Raw genomic sequence first — 17,558 nt, forward strand, 5'->3', positions numbered from 1 at the left:
AAATTGCAAAGAATGTTTGATAAAACTACTTTATTTAATCAAGCTATTTTTATGTATTTATATCATAATTTATATCTTTATCGTCATCTTCAATAGATTCATCAAAATCTCTAATTTTAACATCAGCATCCTCTCCATACTGAATAATATTGTCAATCGTCAGTTTAATATCTGCCATATTTTCTTCGTCTTTTATATTTAATGGATAAAAACGCACTAAACTATAGTCCTCTATAAGCCTTCCTATTGCTTCAGAAAGGCTCTTGTATTTTTCATTCCAAGGATCTTTTTTTATGTCTGCTAATAAACTGTGTGGGTCAGGCTCTAAATATTTATCTAATTGCTTTTTTGCACTTTTTGATAATAAATCCATTTTGCTAAGGATATTAATATGTGGTAATTCTAAATTGATCATCACACTAAGTGCAGCCATTGTACCTGATAAAAATTTTGATCCATCAATCATAAATTGACTATCAATCAAAAATACTCCACATATACGGAAATTGAGATTTTGTAACATAGTTATTAATTGACGAATGATTGTCATATGTGTATATAATTCAATTTGCCCTGGACAATCAAAGATAATATAATCATCATCCACGTCACCTAATTTTTCTTCTAACCAAGATGAGTTTTCTATTATATACCTTTAACAAAAATAAAGTTTTACTGTAAATATAAATTTCATTACAATCTCTAAACAAAGTAAAATCATTTCATAAACTTACTCCATACAGAATACAAGCCCACCATTTGGTCCAAATTTTAATTCATCATCTTCCATAACATCATCTAAATGTACTAATTCTCTTATATCGACTAAGGGATTATAATCAAAATATTCTGCTGCTGGATCTAAATTTACCACATCTATTGTTTTATTTTCACTAGCTGCATGTTGTTGAATAGCAGAACAGTAAGTAGACTATGTAAAAAAATAATTATACATCAATTTGTGATACAAGTTAGAATATTTACTAAAAAAAAAAATAATACGTATATTGCTTAATAATTATATCGATCGTAATTTTCTAATTTTTAATTTTATTGTATGTTTAAAATTTATTCAAAACTGTTTACACGTGATTATATCTTATTGTCAAACTAAAAGGTTATATCTTTAACTAAATTTTATAAGTTATAATAAAAATTATAATACCTTTCCACTACCGGCTGGTCCCATTACAAGTTGTGCGTATCTCATTTTGTTTCTTTGTTTTTATAAATATCATATAAATAAAATGTATTTATATTAATTGTACACGTTAATAGCTGGAAATGATCACGAATGGTTGAATGAATGAAGGTTGTCAAACCTGACTTTGAGCAATGAAAAGTTAATATTTAGATTAGAACTGTCACAAAGAATTTATACAAATATAATTACAATGAAGTAAAATTTTATGTTAAAATAGTTGTACCTCCTATTTTTTTTTTTAAATAAATATTGATTAGAAAAAAAATATAAATTTTTACATACCAAATTTGTTTTACTTGTTACTATCTTCAGATGCGAAATAATACTATAATATATGGATATAATTATAAGATATAATTTACTACGATTTTTAATAACACAGAAAATGCATTGTTAAAAAATTTTTTAATTCTTTTATTACTTTACAAAGAGTAAAAAGAATGGACATAGTTATACTGCTTATTGAAATATATGTATATAGAGGGATTTTTATAAAAAAAACTTTTTAATATAAGGATCAAACAAAAAGATCAAGAGATTTATAAAAAATATAAGATTACAACTTATATTAATTATTCAGATTGTTTTAAAATGATCATCTGAACTTGTTGTGTATATATGACCTTCGGAAACTAAAAATTCTAAGATATCATCTACATGTTGTAAAAGGGTTTCTGGTACTTTTTCTTTAATTTCTGTTCTTTCAATACCAGATTCAGTATCGTTTTGTGTCTGAATAAGTTTATAAACTAAATGTTGTCCTGTTGACATTCCAGTAGCAGATTCATTTGATGAAAAATCTTCAGCATTTCTCCCTTCATCAACTATTCCACATTTTTGTGCCATTAGTTTAGCTTTCAATGTAACATAAGTAACTTCAAGAATATGATTTGTTAATTCATTCAAGGTTTGTAGTGGCGACATTCGTAAGATTAAAATATGTCGCTTATCATTTTGTTCTCTAAGCAAACCAACTATGCGAACATATGTGTTCGTTTGTATTGTAAGTTCTTTCTTGTTCACTTCTAACCATTTGAGTGCAGTGATAGTACCTAAATATGTTAACATAGAAAAAAAAACAGAGAATCAAAAAAGAAAAAAGTTTAGAAAACGGTGTAAATAGTTATTAAATTAAACCTGTTTCATCTTCAACATTATATGATATTTTTGTTGCTGTCTCTTCAACACTACGCACTAATCCGACGATCATAAACATACGTGCTGACAGATTCCATATTTTTGGCTCATCAATGGAATCAAAAGAGAGTAAATTTCCTATCATAGCAGGAACAATAGTTTGTTTTTTGCTGTCTTTTCTTTGATTTTCATCTTTCAAATTATCCGAAAATCCACCCTGAGGATTTATACTACTGTCCAAATTTGTCGACCACATTGAATTAATGAATCCGATATATCTTTATAGAATATTAAACTTTATATCAATAAGCAATCGATTATCAAAAACGTTGCAATACAAATCAATTTACGCGCGAAATATAAATTGTATACATATATAACGCAGATTAGATTCGCCATGGAATGAAGTGGAAAAGTACATTTTCAATTAACTATTATTGCGTATCCCTCTTGAGCTATCACAATATGGTTATGAATATTCTATTACTTTACTCGAATACATCTGGCGCGAACTTTATCTTTTATACGTATAATATCAATCGTTTTTTGTTTTTAGTACAAACAGCTGCAATTTGATGCTTCTAATTATTTTTATCTCGAATTAAAATATCATTAAGGTAAAGTTGTGCACATTTGTTACCTTTGAGGTGACTTTCTTCAATATAATATTTACAAATTTTAAATAGAATTATCATTGAATAACATTGAATAACTGTGTAATAAAAGCTGAATCAAGTGTTTATAATAAAATTTTTCATAAACACCATTGAAATATTTATTTTAAGTTTAGTAATTTATTCAATATTCGTATGGAAAAAAATATTTTGTATGAATTTAAAAATATTCATGTTTTTTATTAAATTGAAAATGTCAGTTCGTTAGCAAAGTTTCAATTTTTTTTTGAAGTTATAAAAAATTGTAATACGTAAAAAATCAATGTAAATATGCCTTATGGTATGAACATGTAGTGGATGAAGGAAAACTTTGGTTTGTTGATTTAAAATTACCATAAAAAGTATCATGGCGTCTAAGACCCGTGCGGACAATACCGTTAACGAACGTCGTTTACGTCCGATATATGGTAAGTATACTATTAATATTAATATCAATAAGAAAAACGTTACATTTTTTAAATTATAAGAGAATGCACTTTCAGTACTTGACCGGCAATGAGGTTATGTAACGTTATTGCGCTATGGATTTCAGATTGGTTGGATAATGGAAATAATAAGAAAGCTCTTCAAGAAGCAGATAAAGTGCTCAAAAAGCAGCCAAGCAATCAGTGTGCCAGGGTACTCAAAGCTTTGGCTTTGTTACGTCTTGGTAAAGAAAATGAATGTCAAACTATTATGGATAAAGTACGTTCAGAGATTCCTTATGAGGATTGTACTCTTCAGGTCATGAGTATTTGTTATAGAGAGAGACATCAACGTAAGTTTAAATTTCAGTCCGTTATTTTTTTATATTTATAAGTAATTGTAATTGTCACATATGCGTAAAATTTTTATAAATATTAAATATCACTTTGAATTTTTTATAGCTGATAAAATTAGTGAAGTGTATGAAGCTGCAGTTAAAGTAGATCCTAGCAATGAAGAATTGTTAACACATCTCTTCATGTCTTATGTTCGTCTTGGAGATTACAAGAAACAACAACAAACAGCACTTGCCTTATATAAATTAAAACCAAAAAATCCTTATTATTTTTGGGCTGTGATGAGTGTAGTTATGCAAGCTATACATTCAGATAGAAAATTAGCAAAAGAAATTACTTTACCTTTAGCAGAAAGAATGGTTTGTAAATTATTATAAAATTATTCTGGTATGGCAAGTATTTTATTGGTAGTTTTTATAGTGTTTTTAATAAAAATTAGGTATTGAAATTAATTAAAGAAGGAAAACTGGAAGCAGAACAAGAAGTACAGCTTTACTTAATGATATTAGAACTTCAAGGTAAAAGTGAAGAAATGTTAAATGTTTTATCAGGACCATTAGCTTCACATCTTTCATCTGTTTCACAACACAAAGCAGCACTTTTATTAAAATTGAAACGTTTCCCTGAAGCAGCTAATGCATATAAGGAACTCATCAGTGAAAAGTGAGTTTAATGTAGTGTACGTGCATATTAAGTAATAATATTCTAATGTCTTATACAACTTGTGTATTATAAATAGTGTTGACAATTGGACATATTATCAAGACTATCTTCTTGCGGCTCTTGAGTTTCAAAAGCCAGAAGAATGTTTAAATTTTCTTAGTAAAATTATAACCTCGTCAGAGAAAAAATTTAGAGCTCCTTATCTTGCAAAATTTGAATTATTAAAGCTTACTAAAAGTAGTCAAATTATTCAAAATATTACCGAACCAATTGATTTAATGTGTCAGTATTTTTCACAATTTGGAGAAAAAAGTTGTGTAGTTGGAGATTTGCGTTTATATCTACATTTACTAACACCTACAGGCAAGCAGGATTTGATACAAAAGGTAACTAATAAAATGTACTATTCAGATAAAAGCAACAATTCATTTGTACATTTTATTCCAAACATTGTTATGTTTTTAGATAGAAGAAAATGTTGGTGTTAAACCTGAAGGATTTCCAATTACTATACAGCAAATGCAGAGACATATACACTTAGAACAATTACGTCGCATTTGTGGTTTTCATCACCCTCCGAATAGTGATATAAATAAGCAAAAACAATTGGTAGAACGGTTATGTAAATTATATAAAAAGGGTAATGAATTATGTCCTATCCAAGATAGATTACCAACAGACTTTTGTCCAGCGGATTCTTATATACTTTTAGCAACGCACTTATTACATGAATTATGGTGCAATACAAATGATGCAGTTTATCTTTATAGGTAATTATTTTCTATTATTAAAAGAAAGTATTTATGGCAGAAATTTAGTAAAAGTAATAATGTATTTTTATAGGGCAATGGAACTATTAGAACGTGGTTTATTATCGAGTCCAGCTAATTTTTATATAAAAATTCTATTAATACGAATCTATTTGGAAGCAGGATTAATAGGTGCAGCTGATCATGTTTTTACATTATTGGATGTTAAACATATTCAGTTAGATTCATTGGGCTATTTACACTCACCACTACTTGCTCCACTTGGCCATCTTTCATTAGCTTCCATAACTTTAGATCATACTACCAAATTTTTTATTGCAAATTACAAAGATGTATGTATTTGCATATTATACAATATTCTTCATAAGAAATTCTATCTAATTCAATTATAATATATGATTAGAGTGCAGATCATTTAACATTTGCCTATAAATACGGAAGTTTTGTAAAGATTCAAGAATTTGTGGAATTGAAAGAACGTTTGGAAAATTCTTTGCACTTTGTTATGACTAATGTAGATAAGATGTTATTGGAATTAAGTTGGTGCAATAGTTCTACATCTCTGATTTCTACATTAGATAATATGGATATACAATTAATCGAAGATTCTGTCCGATTAAATTCATTACGAGATAATCGTGACTTGGAGGTAATTCTAAATTTATATTTCTAAAATAAGTCTAAATATCTAAAATTTAAAAGAATTAATAATATTTTATTTAAACAGGTTGTCCCTGGATGGGAACCATTTACGGAAAATGACCAAGATATTAGAATGCAAGAAGAGACGCGCATGTGCATGTTAAGATTACTAACAGTGCGAGATTTAATTTTAAAAATATTAGCAGCGTGTGTAGCATCTGATAGTTCCTCTCTTCTTAAACGGTTTTCTAACGAATTAAAACAGCTGGATAATGAACAAATTCCTTTGATTCTTCAAAAATTTGAATCAGAGGGAAAGAAGAACAAATCATGTAGAATGTTAGTTCCTATGGATGCAGTTGAAAGGTTACGTGAAGCTCATTATTCCGAACAACTGCAGACAATCGCTCGATTCGCAGAATCGCTTGCTCAGTCACTTTATCCTGATTTCGAATGTATTCAAATGCTGCGAGTTTCACCATGTCTTCAGACGATAGATATTCCTGAAAAGAGAATTCCAATGTCCTTCAAACATTTTTTATTAAGAGCGTCAACGTGCAGTGAAACTCTTGCAATTATTAGTGCCATATGTACTCTATGTGCAACACAATTACAACCTAAGACTTCACAAAAGAAGAATAAGAAGAAATGTAACAAACAAATAACATCTAATCATTCATTAAATGATAATGTAAATGATTATGTAAGTTAATTGAATTAGTCGATGTAAATTGTTTACTTTTAACTCAGGTAATGTTTTAATTTATTCCTTTACTATGTTACAGAGTTGGAAAGAAATAGCAATGTTACTTGAAGAAAGGGTTCAAAATTTAGATTCGGTACTAACAGAATTTGAGAAATATCAGTTACATACAGGATTAAGTAACGACGAAGATGATCTGTCTGTGACGATAATTAAACATGGACAGGATAGTTTGGGACAAAGTTGCAGATCATTAAAATCTCGAGCTCAAATTACGCTAAAACTTTTAAGCAGTTTAAAAAGCTGAAATTATACGAAAATTCTTGTACAAAGAATGTCCATCCAACTATTCACTGATTTTTAAAACCAATTCATTTATTGTGTACATAGTTATTAGTCCTAATCAATTATAAATACCGACTGAATTGTTTATTGCAAATCAAATGTTTTAATTTTATACTAAATTCATAAAAGTAATTCAGTAATATTTCAAAAAATAATTTAGTAATATTTCACATGCACAATTTTTGTTTGATATTTTCATGTTAAAATAGAACACACTGCCGTCTTATGTGAACCATATTTCAAAAATAACTAAACAGTATATTTGATAAAATTGCCACATTGGATTAATAAAATTGGGTTAAATTCAAATTCTATTACCTTTGGATATGCAAATAATATTGAGGAATACTTTTTAATTGATCATTATTGATTTTATTTATAATTATGTAAAAATTGAAGTATAATTTTTTATTATCTCAAAGCTTATTGAAATTGTTCGTTATTTTCATATAAATTTTTAAGTTATATTTATATTGAGCATTGAGTTTATGTGATGGTTATATATAAATTATATATATATAAATCGTCTTATAGATGAAAAGTGTTATAAAATTGAACTTAATTTTAAAAAATGTTACCTTTTGTCCCCTTTTAATATCAGAATTTTTTATTTGTATTTTGCTTCTTACATTGTACATGAATAAATTTATTACTTGTTAATCATGTAATTTAAGTAATTAATTAATTAAACTGTATGAAATTAATAAATTGGATAAATTTGTATGAAATGAAAAAGATTGTTTCTTTTTATGTATTTAGTCAATTTTAATTGGTTAACACTAGCTAATATGTTGTCTAATTAATTATATTTATTTAAACTTTAATTATTTCTATTTAAATCAGGGACACTTGGTTACCAAAGAGCATTGTAAAATTATTAGTTATTATAATAAAGTATAATAAAGATGTGTGCATTAAAAAATTATATTTTTATATTTTAAAAAGTAATATTGATTCTAGTAACAAAATTAAAATTGTAGTACTCTTGAGGTTATTTTTGCACACTGGTGTATTTTTCTGAGATGTTAGTATTGTAGGAAGAGTTCCTATATTGTATATTTCTGATTTATTTTTCATACTAATAATATTATATTCTATTATAATATCATTATATTACCACTATAATACCATCAATTATATATATAAGACGAAAAGATATTTTGCATCAGAAACGCAGGCAAGATTACACAAAAGATTTGTATTCGCGTGTGATACATGCTTAAAGTGCAATCTGTGAATACACGGTTTAAGGTCTATGTATATACGCACATCGTAACGTACGATTGATAATTAAAGCAAATAGTAAATATTATTATTTGTATTGAATTATTAAACGATATTTTGTAATATATTTACAGCACCCATTACTACGAATTTATTCGTAATAATTTACATTCTCATTAATTACTCATAATGTGGAATAACCTCGATAATAGCGTTGTGAGTACATCAGGGGGATTTTTGAATGATAGTCAGAATTCAAATGATGAAAATAAAAGGAGTGCTAAGAGAATCAACAAAATAATCCCTGTTATGATTCAGCACTTAATGCAATCTGAAAATTTGGAAGGTAGCATTGTTACTTTCATAGGAATTACAAACCATATAGAAAAAAGTAGTACAAAAGTGACATATGAAATTGAAGATGAAACAGGTATCAAAGAAGAACATTTTGCGATTTATTAAATCTTACAAACAAGTTGCTATTGTTAATACAATCTTTTGTATTAATCAATCTTATGATAAGCATTGTAGAATTAATATTGATTAATATTAATTGTTACAGGCTGTATTACATGTTTCCAATGGTTAGCAGTAGGAAATATATCAGAGCCAGTAATTAATTTAAATACTTATGTACGAGTATTTGGACACATAAGGGAACAAAATGAAACAAAACATATATTAATTTTAAAGATTTGCCCGGTCACTACTTTAAATGAACTAACTAGTCATTTATTGGAAGTGACCTTTGTAACATTACATATTCAAAAAACCTCTAATGATCAATATAAAGATTCTGATGTTCCTATGCCAGATGATAACCTTGGGTTAACTAAGGATCAAATCACAGTCTTTAGGATTATTCAAGCGGAAAATGACACTGTTAATGGAATAGAAAGAAAAACTCTCAAGAATCGTGTTCCAAAGAATATTTTGCCAATAGTTGATGATATAATCGACTTCCTTACAAGTGAAGGACACATTTATACTACTTTTACAGATGATCATTTCAAAACAACATAATTATACAAGAAAACAAAAAATTCTTTTGTTCAAATTTAATTTAAGAAAATAGCATTAAAATAGTTTAAACTTACTAAAAAAAGAAAAAAAAAAAATAAATACATTCTACATGATTATTATAGATTTTTATAATATCTAAATGTAAAATTATAATGTCAGGAAATTAGTTTTTATAAAATTTGCAGAATTTTAAAATTTCAGTTTGTATAATTAATAATAAATGTAAATAAATATTGTTTTCTACAAAAATTCGATTAAATAATTAATTCAATATCGACGAATTAATGTCTAAAAATTTTTTTTCTTTTTTTTATTAGACAAAAATTTAAAATCTCGTTAAAAGTATTTTATGTGATCTTCTGTATGATGCATAAAAAGTTGAGTTAAATCCTAGTGTAATAATATTACCAAAATATTCTGCACAAAATCACTAGAGATCGTTTTTTTTTATTTCTATGAGGCTAACATTTGGGCATGCGCAAAAAAATTAGTTGGTACTCTGTCATCATTCTATATAAAAACTTCATTCGGTTTATATTTGTTAGTCGTCTATTACTAATAGAGTGAGTAAGGTGAAGAAGTGAACTTTTTTTCATACATTGAAAAGACTTGATTATTAAAGTAAATAGAATATTACTGTAGAATATTATTATAATTCAATATAATAATATATGTAATATAGGTTAGTGAATGAATTATTAAAATTATTACATTTAAGTTAATTTAATATAGTATAATTGAATATACAAAAATTCTTAAAAATGTTTACAGTGTTCAATATGTCTGAATCTATGGATACTTCTGAACCTTCTAAAGAAAATATATCTGCGCAGCCTGATATATCTATTCAAACTGATATTAGCGAGAAGAAGAAGCCAACATGTATCATTATTCTTGGAATGGCTGGATCTGGAAAAACTACATTTGTACAAAAACTTGTTTCAATATTGTATAACATAGGAAAACCATATGTCATAAATTTGGATCCTGCATGTTCAGAAGTACCTTATCCTATTAATATAGGTAATATATTATATTATATTATTATTGTCTTGTTGTAAATGTTTTATTAAGTTCCTAATAAATTTTAGATATTAGAGATACTGTCAATTACAAGCAAGTAATGAAACAATATAGTTTAGGACCAAATGGTGGTATTGTTACTGCCTTAAATCTTTTTTCCACAAAATTTGATCAAATTATAGAACTTATTGACAAAGCAGGCAAAGAACATGAATATGTAATTTTGGATACTCCTGGACAAATTGAAGTTTTCACGTGGTCAGCAAGTGGTACGATCATAACAGAAGCTTTAGCATCTGAATTTCCAACAATTATAGTATACATATTGGATACTGTAAGAAGTGTGAATCCTGTAACATTTATGTCCAACATGCTTTATGCATGTTCTATACTTTATAAAACTAAATTACCATTTATTGTTACTATGAATAAGGTAATTGTCAAAATGCATAATACTATCGTGTTATCCGACAATTAATCTAATAGTATAATTCTAATTATATCGTTTTAAGATCGACATTGTAGAACATAGTTATGCAGTAGACTGGATGCAGGATTTTGAGGCATTCCAGGAAGCTTTGGATTCAGAAACAAGTTACATTAGTAATTTAACACGTAGCATGGCTCTTACACTTGATGAATTTTATAGTAATTTACGTAGTTGTGGAGTTTCTGCTGCAACAGGGGCTGGTATTACTAAGTTCCTTGAACTTGTTAAAGATGCGAAAGAAGAATATGAAAGGTAAATGAAGTGAATAGTAATAAATATTTCATGTTATTTAAATAATAAATAATAAAAAATAATTCTTCTGTTAAAGGGAATATAAGAAAATGTGGAGGAAAGTGAAAGTAAAACGAGACGCTCAACGACAAAGAGCAGAAAAAGAACAACTTGAGAAAGCAACTCGGGAAGTTGCAGGAGAAGATGTACCATTAATAACAACAGTTAATAGTGGAAGAGAAATTTCAGACATATATTTGAAACACCCTTGTAATGAATCGAGTGAAGACGAAGAAGGTAGCGAAAATCCATTTAAAAGAGAAGAGGAAGACGAAGAGGATAAAATGGAAGCAGAGTCTTTTAAAAATTTCTTGAACAGACACAAAATGCAGCAGCAAAAGAAGCGTATGCTTAATCAACCCACGACAAGTAGTAATACATAATTTAAAGAGAATGAATTTTGTTATTAAGAAATGAATTTAATTATAAATGCATTATATTTTGAACTTTGTATTTTATAATATTACATACTTAATAGAAAATGTTATTTTATAAATTTATTTCTTAAATAGCAATTACTATTCTAATTTTAATATTATAGTAGTATTTTGATAACTTAGAATATTAAAATAATAGCTAAAATAAATTCCTTCTTCATAGGAATTTTAATTAATATTTTTAGAAAAATTTGTCCACTTAATATAAACACCGGAAGTAAGCTGTGTGTCATTTGAGTTATCCTTTTTTGAAGAAATCGGTACCGAATTTTTTGTAATCCAATCTACCGTGGTTTCACGGTTTTGTTGTATATATGAACCAAAATTAAATACTGAAATTTTATTACATTTAAGATTAATTTTTAATAGAATGTTGTTTTTTATATCGATTAACAAATATTTCTTTTAGTGATATTTCTCTACATAATATTATTAAATTTAAGAATTTTCCAAAGTAACTCGCGCAACAATTAACTAACTACTTAATAAGGATTTAGATTACACTACCTTTTTCAGGAGAATTTAAAGTATTTTCGTCTTTTAATTTACGATTTTGCGTTTGTTGGTATTCTCGCGATATTTGTTCTAACGTTTTCGTTAACGCCAACTGGAAACAATTAAAAATGTTGTGAATTACAAGAATTACAATTGTAATTTTCTGAGTAACTTATCTACTGAATATAATACAAATGTCAGGGTAATTGATTAAAGGATATCTTTCTTTAAAATAATGACTTTTCAAGTTAATTTATTGAAAGAAAATAAGTTACATGATTCCTTTTAAAAGTTTAAATTTTTATTTGCAAAGAAAATGCATGAAAAATCGTACTTCTTACGTACATATTTGTATTTTATAGGGAGAGCTAGTCGATGGCGACATATTTTTCTTTTTTTTTTTTTGTTTCATTCTACAAAAATATAAAAAAAAAGAAAATAATTTTTAATTTGCCACGAAAAACAGAGTATTCCCAATTGTTATTTACCCGACACATATGCAAACGTGACACGTGATCGGTGTTCTTGCTGAAAAAGCTTTGCTCCGCGGCATTTTTTATATTAAGCCGTTGACAGTGTCTTTTCCCGGCAGTTTTTCTGTACACCCTCGACAGGAGATCCGGCCTTCCGGTACGAAAATTCTCATGCAGAAATTCATGAACGTCTGGATTCTGCGAGTTACAAATCGGATCTCTGTTATGCGATGTCACTTTCCGGAAACCATACAGATTCAGCTGCCTGATGAAGCTCGTAATGTTTTTCGTTTTAAAGATGGAATTGCCCGCGTCGAGATACTGTTCCTGAAATTTTTTGTAGTCGAGAAGGATCGTGTTGCCGTTAAGGCTCCAACGGATGGCACCGCTCCTGCATTCGTTCACTATACGCCACAGTTTCTGCGGGAATCGCAATGAAAGGAATATGCAATCGTCGTACATGCCTGAATTCGAAAGTGGCGTTTATCGTCGTCCCGTGGAACGTAGAACGAAACTAAAAACACTGCAAAATCTGTCTCTCTCTCATTGCTTTCTCGAATTCCGATCGATTATCTTTTGCCAACAAAACACTATCGTATCACAGCAACAATATTTCTTCTTTTGGAAATTCGCATTTTAACCTTTCGATGCTGAAATTGAAGTGAACGTAGGAGATAAAGGAACTTCAGTCTCTTAAAATATCGTCAAAGTACGAAATACTTGCGTCTTGCAATTTTTAACGTTAGAACTATCGAGGACTATAAAAGTATAAAAATTGAGCCAAAGAAATTAGAATGCAAGGAATAGGAAGAGATTTATTATAATATACGATAATGAACATGAACTTTTTATTCATATATTTTAAAAGAACCACTCGAATTTCTAAAAAAAATGTAACATTGCAAATCCGCAAAATTACTCGAAAAAATTATAAATTGATCATTTTGTCCACTTTGGTAGTTCTAGAGTTGAAATTGTAATGATTGAAGTTCTTTTCGATTGTTATGAACAAACTTTTGCCAATATTCGGCAAACGTTTTGCTTCCAAATCGTTTTGCACGTTAAACAAAGTAGGGGATAAATTTTACTTAATAAATATATATCGTAGAATTTAATAAAAACGTTATGATTTAATACAATGATTCTTATGCTAAAATAATGGGTTTAAACTGTCTCTTATTCCTGCCCTTTTACACGATACTATAACATTTTATACAGATCGAAGAGATACGACGTGGTTTAAAGAAGAAATTAGATACGCGAACGTGTAAATAATTATAAGCGAATAATAAATTATTAAAACTATGTTACATATCCTTAACATTACAAAGTATTAATACTATTTCCTGGACAATGAAAGTTCGAGCGTCGAAACCTTCACAATTTCCCTGACGTCATTGGTATTTGTTTTAATTACACACGAGAGAGTACGTATACGTATGCAAATATAAAAAGTACGAAGAATTGTAACAACCGCTGCTAGATGGTAATTTTCAACAGTTTCTTTTTCATCAAATGTATATATACATCTATCATAGTAGTTCTCAAACACATCAGTCTTTCAATCCGGACGCTATGAAACGACGAAATATCGAAAGGAAGACGTCAACGGCGAGAGTATTATAATACGACGAGGCTCTAGAAGCTTTGGAAGCAACAACTCAAATTCATAAATTATCGTCTGTCGAAGTGCTGGCTTTCCTTTTTGTTGAATCACCTGTCAATCGGACAAAGCCGGCAACGTTTGCAAATATTCGTGCGGTTTGGTCGGCGCTGGCAACAAATAACCATCAGGATCCAACAAGTCTGGTGTACGAATGGTAACTGGTCCCTGGGGTGGTCTTGGCAACGTGTCTTGTTGAACGGATTTACTCTTAGCTTTCTCGAGCCTTTCTAATATCTCTGAGAACTTGATTCTGTCCTTAGGGTCGGTTTTCCAGCAATCTCTCATCAACTGGCAAACAAACGGCGGGCATCCTTCCGGGGGTATGAGCATTATTCCTTGGAAGATTAACTTCACTACCTGTCGGAACATTAAAAAAAAAAAAAACGTGGTAGATTGTAACTAATTATACTAAGGAAATTAGTATGTAAGGGAATGTCGTGTCAAGTTGCTTGAAGGAATGAGATTACTTTCACTGGTGGTGTAGCAGTGAGAGTAAGTAGTAAGAAAGCGTAATGGCGCGGCAGGTACAAAGTAATGTGAGTACGTGTAAGTACGGACGAAAGATCCGACACTAAAGATGTTTCATGCTTTTGTATCTTGGGAAATATATAAGACACGTAAATTGAAAGAGCTTTTGTAAATTGTTATTATTTGACCTGTCAATTCGATAGGGTCGTTTTACTCACTTCCTCGTTGTTGTGTCCGTAATATGGCTGTTTGCCGAAAGAATAGACCTCCCATAGAACAACACCGAAGCTCCATACATCGCTTTCCAGCGTGAAACGTCCGTACATCACGCTTTCCGGCGACATCCAACGAACCGGTAAAAGTCTAGAGCCTCCTATCTAAACAGAATAGGGAAACTCTGTTGAATGAATCACTTGAAGTGACCGATGAGCCATTCAAAGACAAAATCTTAATTACCTTGTAGTAATCGCAAGTATACACATCTCGTGACATTCCGAAATCTGCTATCTTGACAACGAGGTCCGAACCAACTAGACAGTTTCTGCACGCCAGATCACGATGGACGAACCTTTGACCGGACAAGTAAGTCATGCCAGCCGCAATTTGGATTGTTATCCAATGTAGAGATTCCTGAAACAGATAAAGCTGCAGGGCCTGGCAAAAATAGAGAGAAAAAGAAGAAAAGTGGCGTTTTATTAATGGAAATTTACCTGGGTCAGAGGCTGCAGGCCGGGTTTCGCCGATCTACCGAATTGTGGAGAGTTCGAGCGCAGAACTTCGGCAAGATCCCCGTAAGGCATGTATTCGAAAACCATCCACGGGCTACTGCTACCCTCTCGAAGCACGACACCCTTCAGCGACAAGATATTTCTGTGCCCAAACGTGGACATGATGTCGACCTCGCGCATGAAGTCTTCTTCCGCTTCGCGGGACGCAGTTTCTTTTAAGACTTTTATCGCGACGATCTCTTTCGACGAGTCACCCAGACACAATTCTCCTGTAAAAGAAAAAAAAGGGGGGGGGGGGATAAAGTCTTGGTAATTATGCGCTAGATATTCGCGAGAACTCTATAAAAACTCGATTTATGTTTATTATGTTTATTATTTATGTGCTTTGATATACTACGGTATGTTTTAAATGGTAAAAAATGATAAAAACCTTTGTACACTTTGCCGAAGCAACCCTCGCCGATGTCCTCTAAAAATACAAGAGATTCGCGTTGCAAAATTGCCACTTCTGGCGAGGCGCAACTAAAATACTGTGGATTAGGTGTGTACTTATTTGCTAGCAGCAATCCCTTTTTCAGATTGATCGGTGTTGCCTGAGGAGAACATATGCAAGCTATTTTCATAATAATCTTTTGATTGCCAGTCAAACATTCTTTTTTTTTTTTCTTTTTTTACAAAACATTTGTAAATTTTATTGAGAAGAATTTAATTATGATACTGCACACACACACACATATATACGAGAGTCAAAGGGACGTATTAGATTTCAGATGAGATCTATTCTGAGGTCCAGAATTATTTTGACGTGACTTTGAATTTTATCAACAGCAAATAACAAATAAAATTGCAATGCAAGAAATATGACGGAGAATATAAACTTCCTTGTCCGTTCGTGAAATGCGAACTCAATATAATCAGCATAAAGAGTGTTTCACTCAACCACCATTAAGTTTCAGTAGCTTACTTATTTGCGCATTGAGATAAGCTTGTATAAGACTGTCTTTAATAAAACGCTATCGAATAATCAGTTATATCGGTTAAAAATATTTTACATCTTTTTCTCTTAAACATTATTGCTAGACTTTCATCTGAAATCAAATATTTCAAATATTTCGAATATGAAGAGAGAAAGGAGATATATGAATAAAATAGAAGAAGGGAAGAAACATATAAATGAACAGTACATTGTATTTACACTTGACAGAAACGATATTCTCAATAATATAAAAATATTCATCGTTGCATTTCCTTCCAGTAATAAGAAAATATGAAGTTATCGTATGACTCTTCAGGAAATATATTAACACACTCAAAACTGCTATTGTACTCGAAGATATAATGTTAATTTTGCATTAAGCATGAAAAAAAAGAAGGAAAGAATTTTCTCTTTTCAATTAACCGAGAATATTCTGTTTTTCAAGCAACAAGTACAATTTTGAAAGGGTCCTGCAATATTATTATTTGATTGACGTACATCCAGCGAATTCCTTTGTGACTTGACGTTGTAACTCCGTTTCCTCACGCAGTAAACTATACTCAACAATATCGCTAATATCGTGACGAAAGCTATGGCGATTCCTATTATTTCAGGTACTCTTTGCCTCGTCCGTTCTACCTGTTGAACAATATGAATATACTACAAACTATGTTTGTAGAGGATCGTACAAACATCTGATGACTAACGAATGACATTGACGACAGTAATTTGAAGTAATTACCTGTTCAGCTTCTGGAAGTGCAGTCGTGCTGTTCGTAGAATTACCATTTGGGGGTATTATATTAGGTATAGGTCGAGGTGTTAGGGGAACTAGAAAAAAAGCAATTAAAAATCATATTTGTGTGAGACACATTTTCGTTCGTTTTAATATTCACAGAAACGTTGATGAAGTTACTTTTTTTTCTACTTTCGGTCGACGAGTGAAAAGTGACCTTTGTGAAAAAGATAAATTCAAAAGGGGGGGGGGGAGGGGGAAACGAATCGTAAGAAGTGGAATTCAAACAGGCAACGCAGGTTCCTCCTTAGGTTAAAGAAGGCCAAGTCTCGCGCGTTTCTTTCGATTTTACACGACGATGGAACGCGAGCGATGTAAATTTGGTCCAGAGTCGAAAAGTGGAGTGATTTATTCCGACGCGTTATTCTCGCGAGAAGACGAAGAAAGGAAAACATAATTTCATTCCAGGAAAGTCAAGGTGACGTTTGATCTTTTTTTAGAGACCGGCTATACTTTAACATCTCTTTTGCCATTTGTATGCTGTAGGAGCTTGCTTCTCGAGTGGCCGTGCGTTTAATTCTCGTTTTTTTTTTTTTTTTTTTTTTTTCTCAAATCAATTTCTGTATTGA

General features: G+C 30.1%; 7 protein-coding genes across 12 annotated transcripts in view; 3 read left to right on the plus strand and 4 right to left on the minus strand.

Moving 5' to 3' along the window:
- Positions 1-13: 13 nt before the first annotated feature.
- LOC122526970 (GPN-loop GTPase 3) lies at positions 14-1,343 on the minus strand. The gene is made up of 3 exons (XM_043650699.1): positions 1,166-1,343; positions 735-931; positions 14-653 (listed from the first exon to the last, which is right to left on the minus strand). Exons 1-3 carry the CDS (start codon positions 1,208-1,210, stop codon positions 50-52), a joined length of 846 nt encoding a protein of 281 aa, XP_043506634.1. The 5' UTR covers positions 1,211-1,343; the 3' UTR covers positions 14-49.
- Positions 1,344-1,650: 307 nt separating this feature from the next.
- LOC122526979 (replication protein A 32 kDa subunit-like) lies at positions 1,651-2,761 on the minus strand. Its single transcript, XM_043650716.1, has 2 exons — positions 2,342-2,761; positions 1,651-2,256 (listed from the first exon to the last, which is right to left on the minus strand). Exons 1-2 carry the CDS (start codon positions 2,595-2,597, stop codon positions 1,781-1,783), a joined length of 732 nt encoding a protein of 243 aa, XP_043506651.1. The 5' UTR covers positions 2,598-2,761; the 3' UTR covers positions 1,651-1,780.
- Positions 2,762-3,262: 501 nt separating this feature from the next.
- LOC122526972 (N-alpha-acetyltransferase 25, NatB auxiliary subunit) lies at positions 3,263-6,924 on the plus strand. 3 transcript variants are annotated; one of them, XM_043650703.1, is made up of 11 exons: positions 3,263-3,422; positions 3,548-3,772; positions 3,882-4,135; positions 4,216-4,294; positions 4,409-4,439; positions 4,516-4,825; positions 4,905-5,209; positions 5,283-5,541; positions 5,613-5,858; positions 5,937-6,554; positions 6,637-6,924. In XM_043650703.1, the coding sequence occupies exons 1-11, from the start codon at positions 3,362-3,364 to the stop codon at positions 6,859-6,861; spliced, it is 2,613 nt and encodes an 870-aa protein (XP_043506638.1). In that variant the 5' UTR covers positions 3,263-3,361; the 3' UTR covers positions 6,862-6,924. The 3 variants fall into 3 exon arrangements, with proteins under 3 accessions (XP_043506638.1, XP_043506636.1, XP_043506637.1); XM_043650701.1 differs by having other exon boundaries at positions 4,216-4,439; XM_043650702.1 differs by having other exon boundaries at positions 3,318-3,422; positions 3,498-3,772; positions 4,216-4,439.
- A 1,154-nt stretch (positions 6,925-8,078) lies between these two features.
- Positions 8,079-9,395, plus strand: LOC122526974 (replication protein A 32 kDa subunit-like). The gene is made up of 3 exons (XM_043650704.1): positions 8,079-8,176; positions 8,258-8,553; positions 8,686-9,395. Exons 2-3 carry the CDS (start codon positions 8,313-8,315, stop codon positions 9,144-9,146), a joined length of 702 nt encoding a protein of 233 aa, XP_043506639.1. The 5' UTR covers positions 8,079-8,176; positions 8,258-8,312; the 3' UTR covers positions 9,147-9,395.
- A 397-nt stretch (positions 9,396-9,792) lies between these two features.
- Positions 9,793-11,437, plus strand: LOC122526977 (GPN-loop GTPase 1). 2 transcript variants are annotated; one of them, XM_043650713.1, is made up of 5 exons: positions 9,793-9,828; positions 9,918-10,169; positions 10,238-10,602; positions 10,682-10,911; positions 10,988-11,437. In XM_043650713.1, the coding sequence occupies exons 2-5, from the start codon at positions 9,926-9,928 to the stop codon at positions 11,331-11,333; spliced, it is 1,185 nt and encodes a 394-aa protein (XP_043506648.1). In that variant the 5' UTR covers positions 9,793-9,828; positions 9,918-9,925; the 3' UTR covers positions 11,334-11,437. The 2 variants fall into 2 exon arrangements, with proteins under 2 accessions (XP_043506648.1, XP_043506647.1); XM_043650712.1 differs by lacking the exon at positions 9,793-9,828 and having other exon boundaries at positions 9,869-10,169.
- Positions 11,438-11,506: 69 nt separating this feature from the next.
- LOC122527001 (heat shock factor protein 2-like) lies at positions 11,507-13,168 on the minus strand. Its single transcript, XM_043650752.1, has 3 exons — positions 12,371-13,168; positions 11,895-11,994; positions 11,507-11,719 (listed from the first exon to the last, which is right to left on the minus strand). The coding sequence occupies exons 1-3, from the start codon at positions 12,815-12,817 to the stop codon at positions 11,556-11,558; spliced, it is 711 nt and encodes a 236-aa protein (XP_043506687.1). The 5' UTR covers positions 12,818-13,168; the 3' UTR covers positions 11,507-11,555.
- An 843-nt stretch (positions 13,169-14,011) lies between these two features.
- Positions 14,012-17,558, minus strand: part of LOC122526997 (tyrosine-protein kinase transmembrane receptor Ror-like) — an 8,774-nt gene continuing 5,227 nt past the window's right edge. For 2 of the 3 annotated variants that reach the window (XM_043650746.1, XM_043650748.1), the window contains 7 exons: positions 16,936-17,024; positions 16,692-16,853; positions 15,648-15,810; positions 15,200-15,486; positions 14,946-15,119; positions 14,708-14,866; positions 14,012-14,378 (listed from right to left, as the gene is read on the minus strand). In XM_043650746.1, the coding sequence (XP_043506681.1) occupies positions 14,076-14,378; positions 14,708-14,866; positions 14,946-15,119; positions 15,200-15,486; positions 15,648-15,810; positions 16,692-16,853; positions 16,936-17,024 (1,337 nt within the window). In that variant the 3' untranslated portion in view covers positions 14,012-14,075. The remainder of the gene's footprint in view (positions 14,379-14,707; positions 14,867-14,945; positions 15,120-15,199; positions 15,487-15,647; positions 15,811-16,691; positions 16,854-16,935; positions 17,025-17,558) is intronic. The other variant, XM_043650747.1, reaches the window with a different exon arrangement.

This window comes from Frieseomelitta varia, unplaced genomic scaffold (assembly GCF_011392965.1).
Source record: "Frieseomelitta varia isolate USP_RPSP 00005682 unplaced genomic scaffold, Fvar_1.2 scaffold_206, whole genome shotgun sequence".
Classification (NCBI taxonomy): domain Eukaryota; kingdom Metazoa; phylum Arthropoda; class Insecta; order Hymenoptera; family Apidae; genus Frieseomelitta; species Frieseomelitta varia.

What these genes read in the sequence shown, in the direction of transcription:
- LOC122526974 (XM_043650704.1), top strand. Translation starts at nt 8,313, where the DNA reads ATGTGGAATAACCTCGATAATAGCGTTGTGAGTACATCAGGGGGATTT. An exon ending in TGAAATTGAAGATGAAACAG is followed by an intron (nt 8,554 to 8,685) that starts GTATCAAAGAAG and finishes TAATTGTTACAG; the next exon opens with GCTGTATTACATGTTTCCAA.
- LOC122526972 (XM_043650701.1), top strand. Translation starts at nt 3,362, where the DNA reads ATGGCGTCTAAGACCCGTGCGGACAATACCGTTAACGAACGTCGTTTA. An exon ending in TACCTTTAGCAGAAAGAATG is followed by an intron (nt 4,136 to 4,215) that starts GTTTGTAAATTA and finishes AATAAAAATTAG; the next exon opens with GTATTGAAATTAATTAAAGA. An exon ending in GAGATAATCGTGACTTGGAG is followed by an intron (nt 5,859 to 5,936) that starts GTAATTCTAAAT and finishes TTATTTAAACAG; the next exon opens with GTTGTCCCTGGATGGGAACC.
- LOC122526970 (XM_043650699.1), bottom strand. Translation starts at nt 1,210, where the DNA reads ATGAGATACGCACAACTTGTAATGGGACCAGCCGGTAGTGGAAAG. An exon ending in GACCAGCCGGTAGTGGAAAG is followed by an intron (nt 932 to 1,165) that starts GTATTATAATTT and finishes TTTTTTACATAG; the next exon opens with TCTACTTACTGTTCTGCTAT. An exon ending in GGGCTTGTATTCTGTATGGA is followed by an intron (nt 654 to 734) that starts GTAAGTTTATGA and finishes TTTTTGTTAAAG; the next exon opens with GTATATAATAGAAAACTCAT.
- LOC122527001 (XM_043650752.1), bottom strand. Translation starts at nt 12,817, where the DNA reads ATGTACGACGATTGCATATTCCTTTCATTGCGATTCCCGCAGAAACTG. An exon ending in CACGTTTGCATATGTGTCGG is followed by an intron (nt 11,995 to 12,370) that starts GTAAATAACAAT and finishes AATTGTTTCCAG; the next exon opens with TTGGCGTTAACGAAAACGTT. An exon ending in TTTAAATTCTCCTGAAAAAG is followed by an intron (nt 11,720 to 11,894) that starts GTAGTGTAATCT and finishes ATAAAATTTCAG; the next exon opens with TATTTAATTTTGGTTCATAT.
- LOC122526977 (XM_043650712.1), top strand. Translation starts at nt 9,908, where the DNA reads ATGTTTACAGTGTTCAATATGTCTGAATCTATGGATACTTCTGAACCT. An exon ending in TTATTGTTACTATGAATAAG is followed by an intron (nt 10,603 to 10,681) that starts GTAATTGTCAAA and finishes TATCGTTTTAAG; the next exon opens with ATCGACATTGTAGAACATAG. An exon ending in GCGAAAGAAGAATATGAAAG is followed by an intron (nt 10,912 to 10,987) that starts GTAAATGAAGTG and finishes CTTCTGTTAAAG; the next exon opens with GGAATATAAGAAAATGTGGA.
- LOC122526979 (XM_043650716.1), bottom strand. Translation starts at nt 2,597, where the DNA reads ATGTGGTCGACAAATTTGGACAGTAGTATAAATCCTCAGGGTGGATTT. An exon ending in TAATGTTGAAGATGAAACAG is followed by an intron (nt 2,257 to 2,341) that starts GTTTAATTTAAT and finishes TAACATATTTAG; the next exon opens with GTACTATCACTGCACTCAAA.